This window comes from Megascapheus bottae, chromosome 9 (assembly GCF_031878675.1).
Source record: "Megascapheus bottae isolate mThoBot1 chromosome 9, mThoBot2.hap1, whole genome shotgun sequence".
NCBI classification, from domain to species: Eukaryota; Metazoa; Chordata; class Mammalia; order Rodentia; family Geomyidae; genus Megascapheus; species Megascapheus bottae.
The window spans coordinates 60,560,561-60,587,558 of record NC_143517.1 but is presented as its reverse complement, the minus strand read 5'-3'; the positions used below and the strand labels follow the sequence as shown (position 1 = coordinate 60,587,558).

At 40.7% G+C, this 26,998-nt stretch overlaps 1 protein-coding gene across 2 annotated transcripts in view; it reads left to right on the top strand.

Annotated features, from left to right (window-relative positions):
* The window catches only part of Adcy8 (adenylate cyclase 8), a 191,764-nt gene that overhangs the window by 154,293 nt on the left and 10,473 nt on the right, over positions 1-26,998 (top strand). For both annotated transcript variants that reach the window (XM_090339406.1, XM_090339405.1), the window contains 3 exons: positions 4,537-4,709; positions 13,201-13,279; positions 22,060-22,218. In XM_090339406.1, the coding sequence (XP_090195532.1) occupies positions 4,537-4,709; positions 13,201-13,279; positions 22,060-22,218 (411 nt within the window). The remainder of the gene's footprint in view (positions 1-4,536; positions 4,710-13,200; positions 13,280-22,059; positions 22,219-26,998) is intronic.

The following is a 26,998-nucleotide window of genomic DNA, read 5'->3' as shown; positions in this document are numbered from 1 at the left end:
TCACTGCATAGCTTAGCATATCAGACCAGTCTTCCCCAATCTACCCCTAACACCCCAGGATCATGACACCCCTGTTCTGTCAAGGTTTGTTGAACCCAGGAGAAGGCCAACTCTGTGTTCACCACAAAAGTAGCCTCATCTTAAGCATGCATGCACCAAGTTGAGTGTGCTGCTTGCACTGAGACCTGTGATTGCTCTAGTTGGGTTGTGAATGAGTTGATCATTGTTTCGGTTTTCTTTGAACTCTACAGTCTTTTGACAACAGCCTGTTTGGTTTCCTTTTGTGATGCCTAGGATCTAGATAGTAAACCAAATAGTCACAGACCTTCTGGTCCATGAGATCCATGTGGGTTGATGTGCAACTTCTCCTTTGATCATCACTGTGTGAAATTTTCTTCTAAGGGGAAAATGTACACATATTGTGAAGGCAATTGATCGCCTATTATTACACTGTCCTAATATTAGTGCTGTAACCTCCAGCTTGGCATTATTTTCGGTACATAGCAAATACTCAATTAACCATTGCGGATTCTTAAGTAAATAATTTTATCTATGTCATAAGATACTATTTTTCTCAACTCATAATCAAGCCATGGAATTTCAGTGCCTTTTCCAACTTAGAAAAAAACATGCCTTATTTGTGATTTCCAAGTCCAGTCTATCATTTGAGAAAAGAAAACTGAGTATTTAGAAACAGAAAGTTGTTCTCTGTGCTTTCCTTCTTCTGTAGAACAGGTAGAAAGGCTAGATGTGGTTCGTTCCTGTATTCCAGATACTCAGGAGGCAGATATTGGGAGGCTCAGTGGTCAAGGTCAACCTGGGTGAAAAATTCATGACACCTTATCCCAACCTAGTCTCAACAAATGAGCTACGCATATAATCCAGAATCTAGAATCCTAGGTACATGGGAAGCAAAGATCAGAAGAATTCCAACTGAGCCAGTTGTGGGTAGAAATTGCCAGACGCTATCTTAAAAGTAACAACAATAAATATAATAGTTTTCAAAAAAAACCCTCTGGAAATGTAGTTCAACTGGTTGAGTGCTGGCCTAGCATATGTGAGAGTCTAGGTTCCAAAACCCCAGTACCACAGCAGAAAAAGAAAGGAAAAGAAAAAGAGGAGAAGAGGTTAGAGGAGGGAGGGTAGAGAAGGAGCAGGTGGAGGGAAGGAAAAGAAGGAGGAGGAAGAGGAGGCGGAGGAGGAGGAGGAGGAGGAGGAGGAGGAGGAGGAGGAGGAGGAGGAGGAGGAGGAGGAGGAGGAGGCGGAGAGCAGCCATAGAATAGTACCTGGTCTTAATAAGATGAGGAACATGAAGTTGAGGACTTTGCATGGAATACATGACGAGTAAGTGTTTAGTTGAAATGATTGCATCTGCTCTCTATCACCTTAACCCTTATGCATAAGCATCCTCAAGCTAAAGCCCCATCCAGCTTTATCTCTTCTAACATACAAACCAGGTCTGCCTCACACCTCTAGTCATTGTATATCTTCTCTCCACAGACCATCCTAGCTACTAAATTGCCTGTAACCTCTTTTTCCTAATTTGGAGCAGAAATTGCTAAAGCACATGGTAGCATTCAAAATTATTAATGTCCAAAGATGATGTGTTCAGTCTGGGGTCATAACTCACACAGCAGAGTATGCCTTTCAGAGCCTCAGGAGGAGGCATGAGCCACAAGCACCGTGATTTCTGACTTTGGGGTTGACATCGCTGAGTGGTTCTCATCCATACTATAGGAAGATAGTTTTTGAGCACCCACTACATAACATTAAACATGGTAGTTGCTGTATTTTACTCTTTGGGTCTTCTGGCTTTGTTTCTATATTTCTGTTTGGATGATTTCTTCCATACCTGTACCAAGGGAAAGTGTGCAACTCAAGAGCACATGTCTTCCTGAGATAACATAGAGAATACACAATCCATTTGCTGTTTAACAAAAACACCATAGTACCTTCTGGTCTAGAATCTTCCCAAGTTCTAGGAACCAAGACTTGATGGATCTGTGCCCATAGAAAGAGAGGGTTCCACAGAAAGACCTTCATGGAACCATAACCTTCTACAGCCTCCTGTTTTCCAACTTTATAGACCCATTCCTACTATTCACTCAGAGTGTAAGTGGCAGGGGAGAAATGGTCCCAGAATTGTGCAGGTCCTTGTCTTTGATGCCTCCTGGCTGTTAGCACTGCCACAGGTTTGACTGCACACATTAAAGTAGAAGCTTTGAGGTCCCACCAAAGTCATCAAAGCGATTCTCCTCCAAAGAGAGGCTCCTCTTTTAGGAGGCTTGATGGAAAAAGAGGAAGAAGACTCATACAAACTGTCTGCCTGCTCTGATTATTTCATGATTCCCTGTCTAACTTGAGAGATTCATTCTCCTGACACCTTTCTTCTTAATACTTCTGCATCCGTGCTAGTATGTCTTCCCATTTTCTGTTGTGTGACATCCTCTGTGTCTGTTGAAGTTCTGGTCACATCAACCTTACCTGCCCAGCTTATCCCAGACACATCTTCTCCTCAAAGAATGTTTGATCTCTTTCCTATTACTGATCACATGGATGGAAAAGGGCTTTCCATGGCATATTACTGTTGACATTTTCATGTTGGTTTATATTCTTGACCAGAATTTTCTCTAGGCTTAGACCATCTCTCGTTTCCCTTTGGATTTCCAGTGTCTACCACATGCCTTAGTTAGGATAGGCACTCAAAAAATGCTAATTTGATTTTATTTTTTTGCCAGTTCTGGGCTTTGAGCTCAAGGTCTGAGCATTCTCCTTGGACTTTCTCAAGGCTAGAGCTCTACCACTGGAGCCACAGCATCACTTCTGGCTTTTTCTATGTATGTGGTACTGAGGAATCGAACCTGGGTCTTTAAGCATGCTAGGCAAGCACTCTACCACTAGGCCAAACTCCTGGCCCACTTATTTAATATTTTTAACTCAAACTGTTGTGCCACCATAAATATTGAAGGCACAGTCATGGTGGTAAGTTTTGATCTAACACATGGCTCATTGCACTGATTACAACTTGCTTGGACCTTTGTTCTAATACAAGTGACAAGGAACAAGGAATCTTTAGATCTTACTTTTTATTTGGCTGCTGCGAAAATGAAGTCTGGAAAGTTTCTCTGGATGGGAAAAAATTCTTACTTTTGCCTGGTCACTTCATATGCAGTGTCCTACAGAATTTTTTTAGTAAAAGAAGAGATTAAAGGAAAGGATGTACCAGACAGGCTCCTGGAACACAGAGTCAATATTCAATCCACGACTACCCTCTCCACCACAAAACCACAGAATCCTACTAGGTCAAGCTGTTATCCACCTTTGTTTACATCACCATTAGTGAAAAAAGTGCGTGAATGAGTCAATGTGGCTTAAGAAGTCATAAATATATCTTGAATAATGAGTTCAGCTTGGATATTACCAAATGCAGCCAATACTGTCACCAGTCACATGCACTCAAACTGGCTATATTCAGATGGCCTAGATGTCACTGTCTAGCTCCAAGATTTTGAACAATTTGCTTAAACTTGATGTGCCTCACATTTTAAATCTACGAATGGGAATTAATGATTCCCTTCAAGCCACTTATTCTGAATAACACAAGAGAACAGGCATAGAGCAATATTAAGATCATAAGCATTGCTATGACATGTAAGTTTTAGCTTTTGTATCCATTGGATAGTGACAATCCTAACCCATCACCAAGCATAGTCTATCGGGATACTTCTATATGGACAATACAGTGACAAGCCTCATGTAGAAGGCTGGAATCTAACTGGGTAGACTGAGACTGGAGGTTTCTTCAGGTTTCCAGCTCTTGGGCAATTCCAATTTTCAGGTAGAAAATTTACTTCAGCCATAAGGTAACAGAAGTCACTGTGGTCTTTCCAGGGTGTTCTGGGGGAATGAGGCAGGATCCAGATGCTCACAAAGGCTTTCCAGAAGTACGTCTGAGTTGACATTTGTCAGAGGAAGAAGGCTTAATCACATGGCTGAGAGTTGAAGACATCTAGAGAGGGCTGTCGCTGTCCAGTAGTCTATGAGCTCCGATACTCAGAAGCAACAATATGAGGGAACAGACAGCAATGCGGTGATTTCACATAGGCGTGACGTAAAAAGTGTCCAGAGGTGTTGGATGGGGACTTGTGCCTAACAACTAACTAGTCCAGCTGCAAATAAACCATGCAAGAATTGTCCCTGAGAACTGAAAAGAAGACAGAAGGAAGAAGGTCATTAGATGCTAAGGAAGAAGCTCTAATAGACTTAGAATGGCTAGCTTGTGGAATGTAGATAAGAGAAAGTAACATAGACCAAAGTGAAGTTTCCACTTTGCATGACGATGTGATGTGTGACGGCCTTCATAGACATGAGAGGCATGGGTTTGAGGGAAGGAAAATGAAGGACCCCATGGAATCCTCTGATCTTCGTGAGGGTCTGATCTCCAAGGGGAAACGCTCAGCACACATCTGTCCACAGCTAGGAGAGGGAGCCCTGTGATCCCTACGGAATCTAACAGCCTGCCTTCTTTGTTCACAGTACTTCGTCTTCACGGGAGTGTTGGCTATGGTGACCTGTGCAGTGTTCCTCCGACTGAACTCTGTCCTGAAGCTGGCTGTCCTTCTCATCATGATTGCCATCTATGCCCTACTGACAGAGACCATCTATGCAGGGCTCTTTCTGCGTTATGACAACCTGAACCACAGTGGAGAGTGAGTGTTCCAACAGGGCTTGGCTTTCATGGGATACGGAACCCCTGGAGGAAGGGAGGCAGGGTTATTAAAACAATTGATTTGATGTTGGGTTACGTCTCACCTTGGGCTTGGTTTAGCGTGCAAGCCCAGGCAAAATCCTCACTTTTTAGTTATACTATTTAGACGAATTGCAAATAGATAAACTATTTGTAATTTAGACTTTTTAAATAGTATTTGAATAGTACTTCAGATTTCTTTCAAACCTGATAAGTTAACGTTTATTCAAGACTTGCAGGATCTAATGTCAATGGAGCTATAGCAATATTAATATCAGCAGTCATTGTCGAATGAGCTCGGCTTTTATGATGTTACTTTTGAAATATGAGAAGGTATAAAAAGGAAAATCTTCACATAGAGTTCTTGGGGGAACAAAAAAGAGCACAAAGCCAAGTTTAAGTGCTAATTTAACCCAAGGCAGTGCAAGGGAGTGAGAAAGGGAGGAAGTAAGAAGAGAATGGGTGATGAATGTGAGCTCAGGCCCTATGATGCCAGCAGCAGAAATTGTGAATTAATTCAGCCCATACCTTGGAAGAGCCACTAAGTCAGTCATATGATTGTCTTTGGACAGCTTCTGAGGCTGGGAGGGCGTGGGGGGATGGACAGAATGTCTAGGAACAGAGGAAGGCAGAAGCCTGTGTTTCTGGCTCCCTCACTCTTCTTGACTCTGACACCATTCAGTTTCTGGATACACTTGCAGGTGACATCACTTGTCCTATTCCACAGCCTGAGGGAAAAAAAGACCTCAACAAGGAAATACTAAGAGGAACCCACTATCCACCATTGCCAGACTGACTGGGTTCTGGGGTGAGAAACATACAAGTCTAGCCAAGACCAGAATAATGGCCAACAGTGAAAAAATAATGGCCACAATAATTCAAAATGGCTAAAAAAAATAATGTATAAACCTCTAAGAACCAACCCCTGGAAATAAGCAACAATAAACTTATTCATCTTTTCTTTTGCATTTATAAAAGAATTAAATATTTCATAAATGGTTCTCCTAAGGGCCAATTCCTATTACACTTAATATATATCCCTTCCATCTATGGCGTTTAATATATATCTCCTATGTCTATGACTATACATTATATTACTTTTTGCCAAACAATATTGCTATTTTTAAATATGTAAAAATGTGATATCTATAAATTTAATTCATTTTCCCCACTTTCTGTACATGTGAACATATATTTCATCATGTAAGTGTTAACAGACATTCAGTCTGGTTTTCCTATCATTAAAGAAGCACCCCATTCACATCTCCCGGGGCACTAGAAAAGAGCACTTTTGCTGGATTGTAGGGGTCCCATCCTCACTACTTTAGAAAATATCATATTGCCAAATTGCTCTCCATCATGATTGAAATGATTTTCCTCCAGTACGCGGTGGTTCTATAGCTTCTCATTCCTGCCCACACCAGCTGTAGACGTTTTAGATCCTGCTGAACTTATGGGAGGATATTTTATCTCACTATACCAGTCCCTGAGTAGAGGGACTTTATGAATCTTTTTGTTTATTTATTGGCCCATTTGAATTCCTCTTACCTGATTTTCAAAGGCATCTCGTCAGTTTTCTCCTTTACTGTTCACATAATTCAGTCGATCAGAACAATTATTGGGCCATAATGTGTCTGCCACATAGTAGATATTTAATATATGTACATTCTTCATCTTTTCCCTTTTAAAAAGTTTAGCTCTAAATTCAGACTCAGCGCCTTCAGGAAAACATTGTAGTTCCATTTTAAGTAAGTGTTGTAAATATAAAGATCATCCCAAAGACACTTGCACCTGATCTAACGCTTTGACTTTCCCTTATCCATAGCCAGTCACTGATCAGGCCTCATGTGCCATCTCACTCTCTGCTGTCAACAGCATTTACCTAATAAGAGGTGAAAGCACTCAGTCAGCCAGCTCACTGTATCCTTGTACTCAATACAGTCTGGGGTGGTTACGGAACAACCCAAGTCACTATGTGTCCACTCTGCAGTCACTGGCTGGTGAGCATTAATCTGCACTTTAGGAGCTCACGCTCGGGGGAGATCTCTTCAGCTTGCTCCTGATTGTAATGTGGAAACATAAAATGTAAAATGTGAAGACCACAAAGAAGCTGGGATGGGGTAGTCTTGCTGCTTCTTCATTGGAATGGCCTCAAATACTTCAGATTGGCATCTTCCAGTCTTCTCATTCACCTCTGCATGCCAACTCCCTGGCTCATAGATAATTCTGGTCCCAGACAGGAGGTACACCTCATCTCCAGTGTCTTCTCAAACACTAGGGATTAACCTTCCTTGCAGATATTTACCTTACAGAAGGTCAATATCTCACATCGTGTAGGAGCATATTTTAGGAGTTAGCTACCTGGAACCAAATCTCAGTTCTTCCATTAACTAGATGTGTGCTCTTGATCAAATTAACTTATGGTGATTTAGCGTTTCTCATCAGCGAAGGGCGAATTTGAATAGGTCCCATGCTGAAAGAGTATAAATGGTTCAAACTTGTTCATAGAAATTTAGCACAAGGACGGGCATAGACAAGCAGTTGATTACTGTCCACATTTGTCATGTAGACAGGGCTTTTCCATGCTATGAATGCAGGTATTTCTGTGAATCCTCATTTTAGGATTTCAGTCTTCTGTTACCCCAGAATCTATTTTTGTTTCTTCTAGCTCAAAATCTGCTCATGCGCACTCCTCCCAAAAGCCTTTCAGAGGCTACCTGTTGTCTCTAAGAAGCTAGAAGTGCAAGTGGTTTGCCCCGGTTCCCATGCTGGCTTCTTCAGTCTTGTCCCCTAAAACTCCTTTTATGGCTCATACTCTAGCCACAGGAAATCACATACTGTTTCTTAAAAGACCTTCTGCCCATACATTTCCCTGCCTGATGTCCCTTGCTTCCAAATCCAACCAATCATTTTCTAGACGCAGTTCAAGGACAATCGCCTTGAGTAAAAAAGAAAAGGCCACATCATCTACTTTCTCTAATCCATGTAAGTAAATTTTTATTATTGCACTCACCTTTCCATGTTGGAGTCATTAAGTTCCATGTCTTCCTCTACCATGAAAACAGGAAATATCTATATTCTTAAGGAAGAAACAATATTTCTAAAGGAAAGATCAGTAATCATGTTCATATTCCTGGCATTATCTTAGAAGGAAGTGTCCAATGAAAAGTTTGTGAAAAGAAGTACTAAATGAGCGAGTATTCTGGCACCTTGTGAATCATACAGCACTATTGATTCACAATAAGCTATCATCCATAATTCCTACAACTCTTACTAGTTTCCTTCAACATCTTTTCCCTATCCTGTAGGCACGACTTGATTTTGCACTTAAGTGACAAGCTTTACAATTAATGACTTCATTTGGCTGACCTTTCTAGGTTGTTCCAGTACATTGATGCTCCTCATCCTCTCATAGTCTTTATTTTCTGTATATCCTAACATAGAATTGGGAGATACTATTTCTTTGTCACCTGTGGACTTCCTGAAATATAGTCAATAGAATAAATTAGGGGTCCAAAAACTTACAAACAAGTTCTGATTCTTGCTTTCACTTTTCAGGTAACACCTCATTAATGTAAAAAAGCAACACTGTATTCTTACCAAGAGCATCTCCTTTTCCCCCTCTAGCAATACCTACCCCATTTTGTAAGTAATGGCACCAGGCTGAATTTTGGAACTGATCATGATAAATTTATGGTTTTGCTTTCTTTCCAGAAGAACATTTAATTCAAATAACTTACTCAAGATCCACCCCACAGCTATTGTTAGAAAGTAGGTGCTTCCAAAAGGAAGGAACACCATCTCTGTTATTTCCATATTCAGCTATCCAACCTGCTTCCCACCCCATGCCAGAGGCACACCTGTGCATCCTAATGCCTTTTCTCCTTCTCTGGCATCTGGAAACCAAACAGCATTCATTTCTAGAGATCTCCAGGCTACAAATAAGTCATGGTTATCAAAAACCATGATGAGAAGGTGATATCAATAGTGGTAGATATTAAAGACATTTCAAACATAGAAAAATGTGCTGCCAGATGAATCTCTCACAAGTGAGAATGCATGGGAAGAGATAATGTCAAGAACAATCCACACAAATCATTTAGTGAGAACCAAATAAATTTGATGCTGGCAGGGTCTAGAAGCCATGTGGAATACAAACAGTTATCCTCTTGTTTTTGTGATTTTGGATCCCTCTTTTGCACTCAGAGGCTTCTAATTTAATGCCCTGCTGACACTGTCTTGAAATTCATTCTCTGTCTCTGTCTCTCCCTCTTCTCCCCTCGCTCGCTCGCTCACTCGTTCTCATTCTAGTTCATTTTCTCACTCTTGCTGCTCTTTCTTGCTCTCTAGCTCTCACTCACTCACTTGTCCTCAATCCTCCTCCACCCTCTCTTCAATGCCAGGGTTTAAACATAAGGCTTTCTCTAGGTAGGCAGTCATTTTGCTTTAGGCTATTTTTTTTTCAGATAAAGTCCAGGTTTTTGCCTAGGTTGATCCCAGATGGGAATCTAGCGAATTCCTCACACGTACCTGGATATAAGGCATATGACAACATGCCATTTTTTTATTTGTTGAAATAAGACCTGCTAACCTTTTTCCTAGACTGGCCTTAAAACACAATTCATCTAATCTCTGCCTGCCAAGTTTCCTGGGATTTCAAGTATGTACCATCATGCCAGTCCCTTGAATTTTTTTATTTTTATCCAGGTATCTCAGTATTTCTCTTTTTGGACTCACCACCACCAAATATGAAGCCAGGTCTGACTACTGCATTCATGGACATGAGAGCTCACAGTGGAGATGAGGAACAAATAGTCAGGCTAGAACCCGCATATTGGGTAAAAGCCAAATAGCATCTGTTCAACATTATATAACCTCTATCAGTCCAGGGAGGATACAGATATGATAAAACTCTCACTGCGGGTTCTAGCCAGGTCTACAGCTTCAAAAACAAGACACTGATTTCCCTCAAGGCATTCCCTTTAGGAACTTAAAGCCAAACAAGTATCAGCTGATGTATAAAAAAAAATGGTCTTATTATCTCGAGTCTCAGGTCCTTTTGTTCCCCAGCTGGCTTTGAACCCTGATCCTCAGATCTTAGACTCCTGAGTAGCTAGGATTATAGGTATGAGCCATCCAGCTATCTCAGTGTTTCTTTAACAAAAATAGATCAGTTCAAAATGTTCTTGGTTCTAAGTCGCTGATATTTAGTTGTAAATAAAACATTATAATACAACTTGAATTTGGCCACATAGGTCTCCTTAGAAGCTAGTCAAATATCATAAGTTAAAGGCAATTGCAAACTGGATGCAATTGGATGATTCTTAACCTAGCCAAATAGCTATGCAGATTCTGCAGTCCTTACTCAGACTATGCTTTTTCATTTGGAATATGGCTGAACTCTCAGAAATTGCTCATAATTTTCTTATACCTTCATTCTGGGTAGAGTTTAATCATCTCTATATTTTTTGATCAATCACTGTTCTCAAAATGATTCAAGGACTATTTGTGTTTTCTCTTGAAAATATGCTTCAAATGATAAAGTGCACGCCTTAAAATAAATTTCTTTTGGGCCAGGAGTTTGGCCTAGTGGTAGAGTGCTTGCAGAACATGCATAAAGACCCGGGTTCAATTCCTCGGTACCACATACATAGAAAAAGCTGGAAGTGATGCTGTGGCTCAAGTGGTAGAGTGTTAGCCTTGAGAAAGCCCAAGGACAGTGCCCAAGCCCTGAGTTCAAGCAAATTTTAAAAAAAAATCTTCCAGCATCACAAAGAAGACAATATCAGAAGTGCCAGGGAGAGCAGGAGTTTGGCACAGATGCATGGACTCATTGGTGGAGCTAAGCATAGGATAGCTCCCATTCTACCTAAGCAATGTGAACTGGTGAGTTATTTTTTGAACAATATCACCACAAGTAAGATAATGTGCCAAGTGTTTCAGAGGATATTGCAAAGAAGATACCAGCCTGGCTCCATGCCAGCACATTATCTTGAGTGTCCATTTAATCCTTGCAGCTATGGGGGTTATTAGAGTCATAACAGATAAAGAAACTGAGAAATTAAGCAGCTCGTTCAAGATCAGAAAACTGATCAGTTTAGAATGGAGAAAGAAACCAGGTTCTGCATGAGTTCAAAGTTCATGTCCATTTTTATAGAGGTCATTATATTTCCAAGGCTAGAGAACAAAGAGATAGGAAAGAATGGTATTGAAAATGTACCTGGACTCTCAGAACAAGTTCAGTGGGAAATAAAAGACAGAACAAAGGATTCTCCATGCCTAAATGCAGAAGTGACAGTACATAAATAATAGGCTACTCTCCTCAGTTCAGCACTAATCGTGATCACCAGGAAAATGCAGCTGGCCTCTTTCTTAGGCTTCAAGCAACCTCAAGCATGGTTTATGACATTTATTTATCATCCCTGGGCTAGAGATTTGTAAACCATGACATAACCAAGACACATAGCTTCCTTCTGCAGAACTTCACCCCACCTTCTGCATCTGAAGTCATCCCATCCTGTAAGTCTCCTCTAAACTCTCATCCTCAGTTACTTTATCCTTTCAAGTATTTCCATGGCAACAGGGTTGTCTCCGTGCCATGGAGTTCATCATATTATAAAATTATCTCTATTTCATTCTTTCTCCTACTGGACAAATTTGAGGCCAGAGACAATGTTCCTTTCCCTACATATGTCTGGCAACCACAGATACTTAATAATTATGAGCTTCTCTGGAGCTATTGATAAGAACTGTAATGATGAGCTCTATTATTAGCATCTTATCTCCAAGGAAAAGCTGATAGAACGCGGAACTCACAGATCCAAATCTTCCTCCAGCCTCCACACTTCTTTGACCCTCTTGCTGTTCACATGCTCAGTATTTCCTCACAATAATGCGCGTTACCACTCCTGGGTGCGTGGCCATTCCTGATACACTGGACCAAGCCTGGCTCCCATTAAACTAAGAAGGCCTGTTTTATCAGTTCAACTGAAAACATCGAGCTAGCAGCTAGACTCCTGCCCCATTTCCCTGAGCCCTATGCTGCACCTGCTAGCCTCCAACTGGAGGAAATCTTGCTGGAGCCAGAGGGGGACTCCTTCTGTTCTTCCCTCTGGACAATGCATCCCATTTATGATGTCTCTCTTGTATCTTTGGGCCACATCAGGGTTACTTCAGAGTGAGTTCCAGCTATACATGTGCTTATGGTTGGGAGACAACTAAAAAGGGACTGATGTGGTAACAGTCTGGCAATATTATAGAAAACAGATTGTGGGAGGCAGTGTGGGGAGGAACATGGAGGTAATGGCTGATGTGCTCAGGAAGTAGAGGTGAATGTGAAGAGAAGTGGGTATGTGGAGGTGAAATATGAGTGTCAGAGAAGACAGGATTTGGCTGTGGGTTGATGAGTTAGTGAGGACCCAGGCCCAGTTTTCTTTCTGCTTTTGACTCAAGTACACAGAGGAATGTGGAAGAGGGAGCATTGCCTGGGATGGAGAAGCAAAGGGAAAGAAGCATGGGACCTGAGCATGTGGAGAGGTGACTGGACTGGAATATTTCTCTCCGGGGTTTCCTCTTCAGCCCATAGTCCTGCCAAGTGGGCACTTGATTGTCACATTTCACATATGTATGTCCAACTTAGACATCCCATGTTGCTCCTCACAAATTATTTACCTTCTGGCTGGCCTAAAAATGACCTGAGACAACTTGGAGCCGAACCCACATGGAAAAGAGAAAGAATTCAGACTCAAATGAGAGATTTCTGGTCTTCTAAATTCCTCTTATGGCTGATAGTCATCCCCAGGTTTTATTTACAACCTTACTACTAATTAATTTTGGTCTCTAAAAAGCCCAAGAAAGTCTATGTCAATGACGCCCCACATTTTAACCCACAAGGATTGTGGATTGAGTGTTGTAGGTTTACTCTTAGGAGAATGGCACCAGAGGAAAAAAGCCATTGTTCCATGAAAATGAGCATACCATCATTCCTCAAATCACAAAATTAATATACTTTAGAAACTAATGTTAAGAGCTAAGGCAGGATCCAATTCATTGGATGGATATAAGAATCAAATCAGGAAGGTACTAAAAATAAAAACCTTCACATAGTCAACATTGCATACTGTCTCATGAAGCAAAATAATTTCTAAAACAGGGAGAAAGAGTGGATATTTATTATGAGACTGTATAAAATCTTCAAGATCAACAAAAATGGTTGTGCAGATGGAAGCCATTGCTATTCATGTAAATACATTGTCTAGAGGCTAGATCTAGAATCTCTTTCATTGGAGCATATGCTCAGAAGTCACCTGGCTTCTGAGTGGGCAGACATCCCCTCAGAGCAGCCCCCAATGTTTTCCTCCTCCCTCTCCTTTCTGAACCCTAGTATCACCCTGATGTCCTTGAAATCCCCATGGTTATAAATAACTGTATCACTGTTTTCCTTCTTTTCACAGAGATTTCTTGGGGACCAAGGAGGCGTCTCTGTTGCTGATGACCATGTTTCTCCTGGCTGTTTTCTACCACGGACAGCAGGTAAAGGAACATGTTTGCTCTGGCCACCCTGTGCTACCTGACACCACAGCCCTTCTCTGAAAGGCCTCCTCCAGGTCCTAACTGCGTGGATCAAGTGGTGATTTTTAATGAAGCAAGTTCTAATAAAGACCACATAATGAACAACGTAAGCTGGAGAAGATGACTTGGGGAGTCAGTAGCGTAGCTGTCAAAGCCTTCACATTATCCTCTCAGAAAGACCCTTGTCCTAATAAAAGAGCTTTGAACTTCTGCCTGAGAGAAACTGGGCTCCTTACCAATTCCATTGTTTGGATAAAAATATCAATAGAAAATATATATGTTGTACTAAATAAGTAGGTTGAAGATTAGCTATGCGAGGGCTTGATCCCAGCTCATCTTCTCCAGTCTGTGGCCTTTGGCAAGATGGTTATCTCCTTGAGCCTCAGTTTCCTCAACTGTAAAATAGCGGACTAATATCTAAATAGAGCCAGCTTAAGGAATAATTTGAAATTATGGTGCACAATATTCAATATATGTATATAATATATGTACATATATAAGAACATTACTATGGATTTGTCCTCATTAATAAAGCACCAACTATGTAGATTCTATTTTTGCTCTAGGATCTTATTAGTTACTAGGATGTGCAATGAGCAGGACTGAACAAAAGCTGCATTCCTAGGAGAGTCTCAAATAACACAGGAGTGTTGTATATGAAATGCATTTGCCCAAGCTTGTTTTTTTGTTTGTTTGTTTTTGTCAGTCATTGGTCTTGAACTCACATCCTGGGCACTGTCCCTGTTTTGCTCAAAGCTAGCACTCTACCACTTTGAGGCACAGTTCCACTTCCAAAATTCTAGTAGTTAACTGGAGAAATTGCCCAGGCTGGCTTCTAACTATGATCCTCAGATCTCAGCCTCCTGAATAGCTTAGATTATAAGTGTGAGGTACCTGCATCTAGCTTGTCCAGGTTCTTCAAGAAAGGAAATTAATAGGTATGTCGTGGCAGATTTCACAAAGAGGTATTGCTTGCTTTCTCAAAAAAAAAAAAGTAAGATCCCTCTACACACCAGACCATGAACAGTGACACCCCTTCTCGCTTGAGATTTTACTTCCACTAGACACTAGGTCCTGCCAGTCTCATTGCTCTACTCTAGATTCCAGTCCATCTTTTTCTGGTCTAGATGCATCCCAAAAAGCATAAGCAGAAAAAGAGGAAAACAAGTTAGGAAGACTGTTGGCCAGAGCAGAAATAGAAACATATCGCTAGGAAATCTCCATGGAAACAGAGAGGTACCAAACCCTGGAACACTAGGAATGAAACAGTCAAAATTCCCACAAATGCAGAGATAATATATATATATATATATATTTGTAACAAGGGAAGATGATGAAGTCAAGAAAATAATGGGCAAAAATCTTGGAAATGGGAAAGAATGGGGAAAGAACAGCTAGTAAGTTTTTACTATGTGCCTAATTCCTGCTGATAACCTGGACTGGTATTATTATTATCATTTTCATCTTATAAATGAGAAAGGAAATTATTCAGCTAATAGAGCTGAATCCAGATACATTTCCAAAGCTCATACTTCATCAGAATAAAGCAGAGCAACACCACTACCGTCTCCATATCAACTCCATGACCTGGGAACCCAGGCATTCAGCTCTAAAGAATGGCTTTTCTTGAATTTATGATAAGATAAGAAGTACAAAACATAGGCTCCAGGGTTTGCCTGATTGTAATCATTAGAATACTTCTACGATTCTTCTAGCAGAGGATCACAATATCTCAAAAGTGATGCACATGTAGGATGAGGCTAAGCAAAATGAACTCCAGGATATGGAAATAAGAGGTTTATCTTTGTGACTGTTGTTCTTAATGCACTATGTGAAGTAATTTCTTTTCTCTTTTTTCCCCATTATGGTACATCAAATGTTACTATATCTGACCTTAGTACCATACATACATATATATATATATATATACATACAAGTATTTGTTTATTTAAAAGCAGAAAGGAAGGGGAAAAACAAGCTGATTGGGAGGGGGTGGGGGGAGAAAAATATGGGAAGGGGTATCAATGTTCAAGAAGTAATATACCCACTACCTGACCAATGTAACTGTAGCCCCTCAATACATCACCCTGACAATAAAATACAATTTAAAAAAAAAAGATAAGTACAGTGTAAAAGCACAGCCATTTCCAAAATGCCTGTATTTAGGTCTTCCTGGCTATCTCCAAAGACAGGTGTCTAGGCTTCTATTTATAGGGGAAACTCCTTTGTCTCATATGCAAATTACAATCCATTTGAGAGCTATGAACAAAGAATTAAACAAAAGAACACTATGGAACAACTAGATGCTCATTCCATACTCCAGACTCCAGGGTCTTTTTTTAGAATAACTGTACAAAGGGGTTTCAATTCAACTTGTCAGTTTGTATACACAATGCCACACCTCTCTTCATTCTCCCCTCCCCACCTCCCCACCCCTGCTGTGGATCCCAGTACCTGCCTTCTATCTCCCAGTTTTAAATTACAGGTAAGAAATTCCTAGAAGAAGCTAAGAAGCCAAGTTCAGGGTGAGGGTCACCATTCCCATAATTATAAGCATGTTTCTGCCTCCTCCATCATCTTAAAGAATTATCATTCTTCAATCTCTTCCTCAAATGCTGCTCTTATAGCTTATTGATTAAATATACTCTAGTAGCATTTTTCTGAAGGAAACAGAGGGATTTATTGTTTTAAGATTATGTAAAAAGTAAGAGTATGTTTTTTGTTTGTTTGTTTGTTTGTTTGTTTGCCAGTCGTGGAGACTGAATTCAGGGCCTGAGCACTGTCCTTGGACTTTCTCAAGGCTAGAACTCTACCACTTGAGCCACAGCACCACTTCCAGCTTTTTTTCTATGTATTTGGTACTGAGGAATTGAACCCAGGTCTTTGTGCATGGTAGGCAAGCACTCTTACCACTGGACCAAATTTCTGGCCCAGAGTATGTGTTTCTTGAGGGCCTAGTAATTTGTAGCATTCAATATTTTTGTTCTTCTTTCTTTGTAAGGGCTTTGAAAAAACACAAGTGCAACTACAACTGTAGCTGTCACAGGTATAGACTTTGGACTTGGGCAGATGATCTTCAACCAAAACTCTATGAGTTAGTAATTTTAAGCAGTCTACCTAACTTTCTGAATCTCAATTTCCCTGTCTATTTATTAAGTGGACATCCTATTAGCAGGTTTTATTTTACTGGGCTAATTTGATCTTATATAAGAATATACTACTAATATATGCTAGCACAATAAGTGCTCAAAATTGTTACATATTAGCATTTTACTTTAAAACAAAGCCAGTGACCCAGAGAAGGCATTGTTCACCTATCTTGTTCAAAGATCAAAGCAAAAACCCAAGCCCCCTTGAGGTCATCAGTAAAAGCCAGACTGTCACAGGAACCCAAATGCACTTTGGGTGGTATTCTGTCTCTGCAGATGGTGGCTGCCTGGCTGTGTTAGAGGCAGCTCTCTGCAGAATTGCATCATTTGAATGTCTATCTATAGCATCCAGCAGGGCCTGTTCAGCCTGGATAGAGTCTGCCCACTCCTGGGCTTGCTCCCTGCCTCTTTCAGGTTCCCTTTATGAGTCAGAGGCTCTCTATTTTTAATAAAAGCTGAACAATGCCCATTGATGCCTAGTACGCCACCATGTCCAGTGAGAGCATGCGTAATTATACATCTCCAGAATGACGGAGGAGGTTACGTAACTGAATAATTGGAGACTTTCATTTTTGCACGTTTGCTGACATGCACTTCCTCCTCATTGGAGGTGGGTAAGTGCTCTGAAGGCAATTCGTTGGTACCACATACATAAAAAAAAGCTGGAAGTCATGCTGTGGCTCAAGTGGTAGAGTGCTAGCCTTGAAAAAGTCCAAGGACAGTGCTCACAGATCCTGAGTTCAGGCCCCAGGACTGGAAAAAAATACCATGTCCATGTCCTTCATACTCTTGACTTTTTCTTTCTGTGCCCTCTGGCCACCACTCAGCAATGAGACAGAGCCTGAGTCTCATAGATCTTCCTTTGCCTGGCACCCAGCAGGAAGTAGCTACAGCAGATTGTTAAACACTGAAGAAAAATGTTTTCTTCTGGGGAAGTTCATAGTGTGTGGTACCTGCCTTTAAGAACTGGCTTTTCCAAGACCTTGGGCTGCACTTGGACTAGATCACTATCTCCTGGAGGACCGTGTTTACAGACGCCTGGAGCCACCAGGCTGAAGAGTAAACTGTGTCCTACTCTTATGACTGGCAAAAAAAAATAAAACCATGGTTAGGTCAACTTCAGCCTTCTGCAGATCTCCCTACTTCTGGCTCTGCGTATTTCAGGAAAAGAATAAACAAGCGCCTGTGTTTCAGAGTACATATTTTTAAGGAGAAAAGAAGACATTGTTTGGAAATGGTTGTGTATAAGAAAATATTTTTCTGGAGCCTGACATATGAAAACCTGACATAGAGGAAATTAAAGCCTAGGTTTGGTGTCATCTACAAATTGTTAAATGATAGGAATACCTAGCGAATCTATATTGTAGACATTTCAGAATGCTTTTGTGCATTATCATATCTCCTGGTCCATGTAATAGAGCCACACATTATATATACATATGTATATCCTAAATTAGACACACAGGCTCAATTGTCCTCATTTTTTAGAAAGAAGTCAGACAGGATGAAGGACTTTCCCAAGGTCACACAAAGGATTAGTGAAGCCATCAAGACATGCATTCTTCTTTCTACACAGTCTGATGCTACCACTTGTACTTTTTTATTTTTCTTGTATGGAAACTTTCAAACATAAAAAAGAGAATAAAATACTGTCATGAACTCAGATCTCCAATACCACCAACTCATGTCCAACCTTTTTTCCTCGTATCCTTTTTCGTTTTTCCATTCAATTTTTTTGAATCAACATCCTTCTATTTCATCTTCTAAACAGTGCAATAAACACTTCTAAAAAGTAGGAGCTGTTCAACCTAGTCACAATACTGATAACATACTTTTAAGAGAAAGCAGCAATTCATTAGTGTTGTCAAAGCTCTAGGCAGTATTTCTATGTCTTTATTGGCTTATTGCTGTGTTTTTGGAGTTTGTTGATCTGGATTGAGATCACATTATGTTGATGTGTACCTACTGATTTGATCTATTTCTAAAGATCTATCTTCAAATCTTTGGGAGGACTCTCCATCTTTGTTTATTAGAACTCTGATTTCAAAAATGTCTCCTAGTCGAGAGTTTGTCCATTGCATTCTCTAGGACCATGCAACACTTTCCCTTCTCTCTTATTTATCTTGTGTTAGTTAATATGTCTAGAAGTATGGTGAGATTTTCAAATGTTTTCAATAAGCTTGTTTAGTTGGCTGAATTATGAATTATAATTCAGGATACATAATGTCTCCTGGACTCTGTTTTGGATGAGGTTAACAGCTGTTAATAATATCAGCCTATATTCATTTAATTTATAGATAGTGATATTCTAATCCTATCAAGAATAACCTAAGTATTACAAAAGAGAGCTATTCCTTCCTAGCTATCTGGCACCTGGAAGTACAACATTTAAAGCAAAGATAAATGTGGAATGCTTCCCTGAAAGTTTTCCAATGAATTTGTTCCCTAGCATCATTCAGAGATGACAGCTAAGATTTTAAGCATCGCTGTGAATTTACACATTTTCCCATATCTCCTGTGTTTCCACTCACTGAGACTGTTACTCTTACCAAAGCTCAATTTGTCACATGTTTGACAGCTAGGAACCTACTGCAGATGGCTTTGGGATCCTTTTGATGTAACAGCAGAAGCTTCCAATAGACTGTTTGTGGTAGTCAAAAAGGAAGTTTTGGGTTCTTTACTAATACTCATTTACTTAGTTATTAAAAGGAAATCCAATCTTTCCAAGTTCACACAGAAACTTGCTAAAACAGAACATTCTTTTATTCAACTCTCTTCCTCTACCCATCATTCCTTTACCTGTAAGAATTATGTTTCTAGAAAATGACATCTTGAGGCCACAAATCTGAAACTGGAAGTGCTTGTTGCTAGATTATCATTATGTCCAGGCCTTGATTTCAATGGCAGGTACTAATAATTACATACCAGACCTTCATAAGAATATTCCTATGCATACTGAAGGCCATAAGCTTTTAAACCTCATCAAGTCTACATCATTGACTCATTTTTCTCTTCCCCCAAAAGCTAATTATGAATGGCAGCAACACAACCTTCTTGCTTTACCATAGAATTCATATATAATAGTATAAGACTAGGCTGAGCACAGTGGCTCATGCCTGTAATCCTAGCTACTCAGGAGGCTGAGTTCTGGAGGATCACGATTCAAAGCCAGCCCATGTGCAAAAGTCCAGGAGACTTTTATCTCCAATGCACCACCAGAAAACTGGAAGTGGCACTGTGGTTCAAGTAGTAAAGTGCTAGCCTTAGGCTGAAGAGCTCAGGGACAGCACCCAGGCTTAGAGTTCAAGCCCCACAACCAAAAAAAAAAAAAGACAATAGCATAAGGCTAGTATGTAAATATTTCTACTTATGCTATTATTATAAACAGTTTTAACTTCCCTTTCAGTTCTTTTTATTCCTACAGTATTTCTCTTTAGAAATGTGTTATCAAATACCTTAAGGATAAAACCCATTCAAAAAAATGTAAAACTAAAAAAAAACAGAATGTTAAAACTGATCATACACTGCTGGGACATGTTACCTGAGAAGAGTATTTCTGGCTGATGGTTTGAGTCCTTGGTAACTTTGCCCCATCCATTGGGCCTGTTATCAAATCAGTGTCTCATGGGAAGTTCCTGAAAGGCATGTGCCAGAGAAACTGCTCACCTTATGGTGATAAAAAAAAAAGCCGAGGGGACCAGAAGGGTAAATGACACCAAGAATCTTATCTATCACATAATCAATTGAACTACTGAATAATTTTAATTAAACAATTTTGTAAAAGGCATCGGGTATGCATATCATCTCTGCATGGCACGGTGCGAGGGTTCTTTTCCTTATTTGCTTGTAGTGAAAGTGAATTTTTAAATCCATTTAATTTTGTACTGACAGAAAACATTTCCCAGATTCTAAAGTCAAGGACACCTGCAACCAATACGGTCATGCTCACCGCCTTCCTTGCCTCCTAGATAAGCACTTGTTGTCTATACTTGTAATTTAAAAATGAAGTTCTATGTAAGTGTATATATGTGTATGTGAAGAGAGAGATGCAGAGAAAATGAAAGAGAGAGAGAGAGAGAGAGAGAGAGAGAGAGAGAGAGAGAGAGAGAGAGAGAGAGGGAGAGAGAGAGGGATAACATTGCTACAGACATTTCCCCTTTAGAAGCCCACATTTCAGAATATAGAGCAATACTTCTAATTTCCTTTTATAGCTGCATCATATTCTTTTGTGTGCATGTAGTATAGTTTGTTCAGTCGACAAAATAAACATTTAGATTGCTTCCAGATTTTGCTGTTACAGATACTGCTGAATGAATAACCTTGGGCATGTATCATTTCCTGATTTTGCTAGCTACTGAATTGTGGAAACGAGAGACAAACGAAAGAAAGTAGCTGAATGTTTTGAACCTTGAATTCAAGATTTCTAACCATGCATTTAACAGAGGGTCGTATATTGTTTGCTTTAGTTGTTAAAGATTTTGAAATAATGGTATCTCCAAAGATGTGATGAAAATGATTTGTGAGCTGCTCTGGAAGGGAAAAAGATCATTGGCAACACACAAAAAAAAGCCAGGACAAGAGGGACCTCTGGGGGTACTGAGTCTCTTCATGTGCCTTTTATCTAGAAGTTCCTAAATAGCTTCTGTTCACCGCTTAGTGGCCACAGGCCTTCATCTCAGAGTGAAGGGGACAAGGACACAATTATCTTCCTATCAGGAGTCATGTTTGGAGTAAGCGTTTAAAATCGTATGCTGCATATCACACATCTTCTCACCTAATACCACCAGTGCTGTCTAGCTTTGTTTTTCATTGATGGAGTAGAGACAATAAATATTGATTTGAGCACCTACCCCATGCCAGACCTGTTACCACATGATATGTAGGTTGGTCACCTCACGCTGCTTTACCAAAATGCCATAGCCCAGGTGGTTTGAACAACTGAACTTTATTTCCTCCCAGTTCTGCAGCCTGGAAGGTCTGCCATCAAGATCCAGCCAGGTTTGGCACCTGGGGTGGGCTCTCCTAGCAGGCGGGCCCCCACATTCATTCTGCACCTATGGCCTTTTTTCAGAGTGTGTACTTGGAAGAAGAAAAGCAAGGTCTCTTTGTCTCTCCTATGACAGGCAGTCATGTCATCACAAAGTCTCCATTTCTAAGGCCTTCTGTGATCTAATTACTTCCCCAAGTCCCATCTCCAAATTCCATAACATCAGGAACTAGGGTTTCACCCTACAAATTTGGTGAAGAAGCAATTGCAAACAGTCCCTAAAGCTAAGGGCATAGTATTATGCATCTGATAGAAGCCAAGACCACAGAATACCTATTGTCTAGCAGATGATATAGGCTCAGACACTCTCAGAAATGAGAATAAAATCAGAGATATACGAATGCCAGGTTGGGTATGAACATGTTCTTGTGGGGTCCCGCTGTCCCTGATCTCCTGGTTTCTGGAAGCAAACACTCCCAAAGGCATTTAGATCAGGCTCTACTTCATTTGTGGGAAGTCCCAGAGCCTCTCTTCCAGATATGTGTGCCTAAGGCCTGGGGCCCAGACGTTGACTGCTGCTTCTCTCTCTCACCCACAAACTGCAGCTGGAGTACACAGCCCGCTTGGACTTCCTGTGGCGAGTACAGGCTAAAGAGGAGATCAACGAGATGAAGGAGCTAAGAGAGCACAACGAGAACATGCTCCGAAACATCTTACCCAGTCATGTGGCCCGCCATTTCCTGGAGAAAGACCGAGACAATGAGGTGAGCTAGGCTTCCCCAGCCATGAAGAAGATGAGGGGGAATAATTGCTCACATGACTCTGGGAGAATTTCTCCTTCTTTGTGTGGGGATATGAGAATCAAACCTATAGTCTTCTACCAAATTGGTCAGTTGTGATGTCTACACACAGCCTTACCTGGCTCCAGAACCTCATTCATTTCATTTATTAGGTGCAGATAAAATCACAATTACAAGGCCAAATTGCAATTGCAAACTTTATGCACATATGTGCATATATGTATATGTGTGTACAGCGAGATGTATTTGTATCATACATATACACTATGTACACATTTGTACATGCGTGTGAGTATGTGTATATATATATATATATGCTCACATAATATACACTATACACATGCATAATACCCACACAAACACACACATGCATGCACGCACACACACACACACACACACACACACACACACACACGCCCCCAACAGTTCCACTTTTGGATATATACCTGAAGTATTTTCACACCAAGGAGTGTTAGGGTACCAGTAGGGATGAATATGGCAGAAGCACTCTACGCAAATGTCTAAGCACAGAACAGAAACTCGCTCCATTTTTTTAAGAAACAGAGAGAGAAGGAGCAGAAGTCATAGAGCAAATTTGATTAGAGCAGACTGTATTTATATACGAAAATACCTCAATAGAACTCTCTTATACAACTAATATATGCTACTAAAAATGGGAGAGAAGAAAATAAGGAAAAGGTGGAAGAAACCCAGCCGGATGCTTGGGTTGACAAAACATGACGTATACATGCATTAAATATTTTCCAGCCACAGAAAGAAAGGAAACTCTAATACATGCTATAGCGTGTACAAGCCTTTGCTAAATGAAATAAACCAGTCATAAAAGGTACAAAAATATACCCCCTGTGTGAGAAACCTAGGAGTCAAATTCTTAGAAATTAGAAGAGTGCTTTCTAGGGTCTGGAGGATTAATGAATGAAATGATTGTTTCATGGATAGTGAACTTCAGATTTAGAAGGTTAAAGAAAGTTCTAGGATGTGGTAATATTTAACCCATAAGGCAAATGTACTTAAGGCCATGAACGATGGTAAATTGTGTGTTACCTATATTGTATAGCATTTTACAGTACAGATGGCCAGGCACTGGTATCTCACACTTGTGATTCTAACTATGCAGAGATCTGAGAATCACAGTTCAGTGCAAGCCAATTCAGGAAAATCTATGTGACTATTATCTCCAATTAACCACCAAAAAGCCAAAAAATGGAGCTGTGGCTCCACTAGCCTTGAACAAAAAAGCTCCAAGACAATGTTCCTACTTTGAGTTTAAGTTCCAGCAATGGCATCAAAACCAAAATAAAATAAAAGTGAACTCTATAAAAATAGACGTATGATATATATATATATATATGCGTATATCCCACATACATATATATGGAGGATAAAGAGATGTGTATATTCTGAACACATTTCCTGGCATTTAGTAGACCCACACACACTGCTCCTTTTATAACTGAGGGCCACTCACTGTCAGTAACATAAAAATCAAGGACCTTGAGGATCTAGGAAAGAAATGTTCACTGCCTCTTCCAGCTCTTCCTTGGCCTATGGCCACATCATTTTAATCTGTACCTTCATCTTTTTAAGGTCCTTCTTGTAAGGATAGGCTTTCTCTTCCCTCCTCTCAAGGTAGCAGTCATAAGGTTTAGGTTCCACCCTCATCCATTATGAATTCATCTTAACTAAATTATATCTACAGGACAACATTTCCAAAGACCGTGTTCTGGTGTTCCCGATAGGCATGAATTTTAATAAAACACTATTTACCCATGACAAGTTTGAAGGTAGAATGTCAAGTAATGGGAGCAGAAATCTTGGCAGAGTCTGTTCATCAAATCTTATGGCAGGAAGCAGGCTTAGGAGCATGTTTAAGAGGAATGAGAGCAAGGAGAAAATTCAAGTATAGCCTAATTAATTAGCTGCTGGTAAGACAGCTAATTACTGAAGAGGAATAATGAAGAGGAATTTCACAGGACCAAAAGTCAGTTACAGACCCCAGAATAGTTCAGGTAAGACCCTGGTTAGTTGGAAGATGGTGGCAATGAAAATAAAGACAGGTTCCTACAGAGACTAGTAGAGCATGCCCTATAGCATGTAATAATGTTGTAGACGTAAAAAGTGAGATATGAAAAATCTCAAACCACTGAGCTCACTATGTAACCTCCGAAGGAAAGCTACCAAAGGAGGAAGTGAAAGCTGAGTGCCAGGGCTCACAGCTATAATCCGATGTGGAGCTACTTGGGGAGCTGAGATCAAGATGGTTATTGTTTGAAGCCAGGCTGTGCACACACATGAAACCCCTTCTCAACCAATTGACAGAAGCACCAACCCCAGAAGACCTTGAAGCTCACCTTGGGACCCTGGGGTACAGAACTAGCAGAGTCCTGTGAGCTTCATGTCGCATCCAAGCCACTGAAGAAAAAGTGAAATAGAAGACAAAGGGATGAGCAAGTGGCAGCTGGAATAATCAGATTTTCATGCACTTAGGTCTTGAAGCCTCTCTCAGGTGCCAATCAAAGCACTATCCATCCTCCTCAATGGATAGAATTCTCTGGAATTGAGTTCAGGCCCAGTTTTCTCAAGGCCTCTAAGGCAAGAAACTTTGTTACGAGATCCTTTCGGCAGGCCTACCAAGACAGAAAGAATGTGGAGTTGCCTCACCCATTATCACCAATGGAAAAGGGGAAGACGCCGGGTGTCCAGCAAAACCAACTGATTTTTCACATCCTCCATGTGCATCTACGAGGTAGCTGCAGTCAGGGGAGTGCTAGGACATCACAGATACCGGGCTTGCAAGCCCCTCCCCTCTCCCTTCTTAAGGCATTCCAAGGGAGGCCGTGTGAGCTAGAGGGAGAAGCCCAAGCTACTGAGCCAGACATGAGTTCCCCATCTCTGCCCTTCACTAGCTGTGTGACCTGACTCATATTAGTTAATTCCCCTAAGCCTCAGTTTCCTGGACTGTAAAATGGCTCTAAATGTACCCATGCTTTTAGCACCCAGATGTTCACCAGGCAAGGAAGTAGAGGGAAAGTATTTCAGACTCACATTCAAATAAAGATGAGAGTGCCACAGTGCTGCAGGACGTGTGCTGATGAAGGGCAAAAGGCAGAGCCAACCAACAAGCCTTGAAGGGTAGTGTGGGAGTTTGAGCTATATTCCATACGAAATAAGGAGGGAGACTCGAATTATGATCCCCACTTCACAGAATGGGAAACTGAGGCTAGAGCCAGAAAAGAAGTTGCTGAAGTTAATAAAGCCAGTGAGTGAACAGAACTTCAGACCTAGGCATGTACACCAGAGACTTTTTTCTCTCCTCTCCCTTACTCTAAGTAGGTGCAAAGAAGGAGAGCAGTGATCCCTGCTCCAGTGAGTGTCCGCCTCTGAAGTAAGTCCTCAGTGTCACACAGCTGACTCCATGTTTCTTTGATAGCTACAGAAGGACTTTGTGCAAGTGATGAGCCTTCTGGACTCTGTGGTCCTCCCCTACAGCACCTGCTCCCAGCCTGCCTGACTGGGGCCACACTTACATGGGCCTGTGTGCATAAAGCCCTTGCATAGAGCTTGGCAAATATGGAGGGCACACTGTTAGCTACTGTAATCTTTGAGTAATGTGTGCTGTTATTGTTTCTGCTCCTTCCTGATAAGAGCCCCACCTAGCAACACCCACTCATTCCGTTTGTATTCCTCAAGGGACAATTACATGCCAGTGTCATTCTAGAGAATTGGATTCAAACAAAGAACAGATTAGGAAAAGTCTTTGCTATGATGAAGCAGTGATTCTCATAAGAAGATAGAAGGCCAAACAAATACTCAAATAGTGCCAGTCAAGATAAACTATAGGGATGACCTAAACAAACAGCTAAATAATGAAACACTGGAAAGATGCTGAAAGACCTTAGCATTGTGGTCTATTAGTACTATTATATCAAAAAAAAAACCTGAGACTGACTCATTTATACAACAGAGAAAATTGTTTTCCTTACAATTCAGAAGGCTGAGTAGACTAAGATTAAGTACAGCATGTTTGGTATCTGGTGATGTCAAATCTCTGCTTCCAAGATGGTACTTTCAGTGCTGAATTCTCACATGGCAGAAGGAAGACATTGTTCATCATCTCCCTAAAGGTTCTAATTGTGTTTATGAAAGCTCTAACCTGTGGCTTCCTCATCTCCTAAAGGCCTTACCTCTTAGCACAGTTGTGTTACATTGTGATTGTTTCAGCATATGAATTTTGGGAGGCATATTCAAACCACAGTCTCAAGGAAGGTGTTCTGAGACACCATCATAAAAGCGGAGAGCTGAATGAAATGAAAGGATATCTGTAAAGCTAACAGATCTCTGGTACTGGTTTTTCCTGCAGAGAGGGTTATAAGAAGTAGATGACTTTGAATGAAACAGGTCTGCACAGATGAAAGATCAGATTGCATGTATCTGAGCAAAGAGGAGAGCAAACTGCTCACACTGAGACACGTGACATCTACGGGGGGTGGATACACGTGTTCAAAATCCTCTATAAAAGTCCAAACTGTCATTTTCCACCAAGAAGAGTGAAAATAAAACAGTGAGAGCCTTTCTATATTCATCAGTCCCTCCCAGGTTTACAGTGTGTTTTTATCTTCTTTAAGCCCAAAATAGCAGGAGACAGATGGGATACTGAAAGTAGTTAATTAGAGTGAGTTGAATAAGGAAAGCATCTCTGGAGGGATGGGTGGGTGGACTGGAG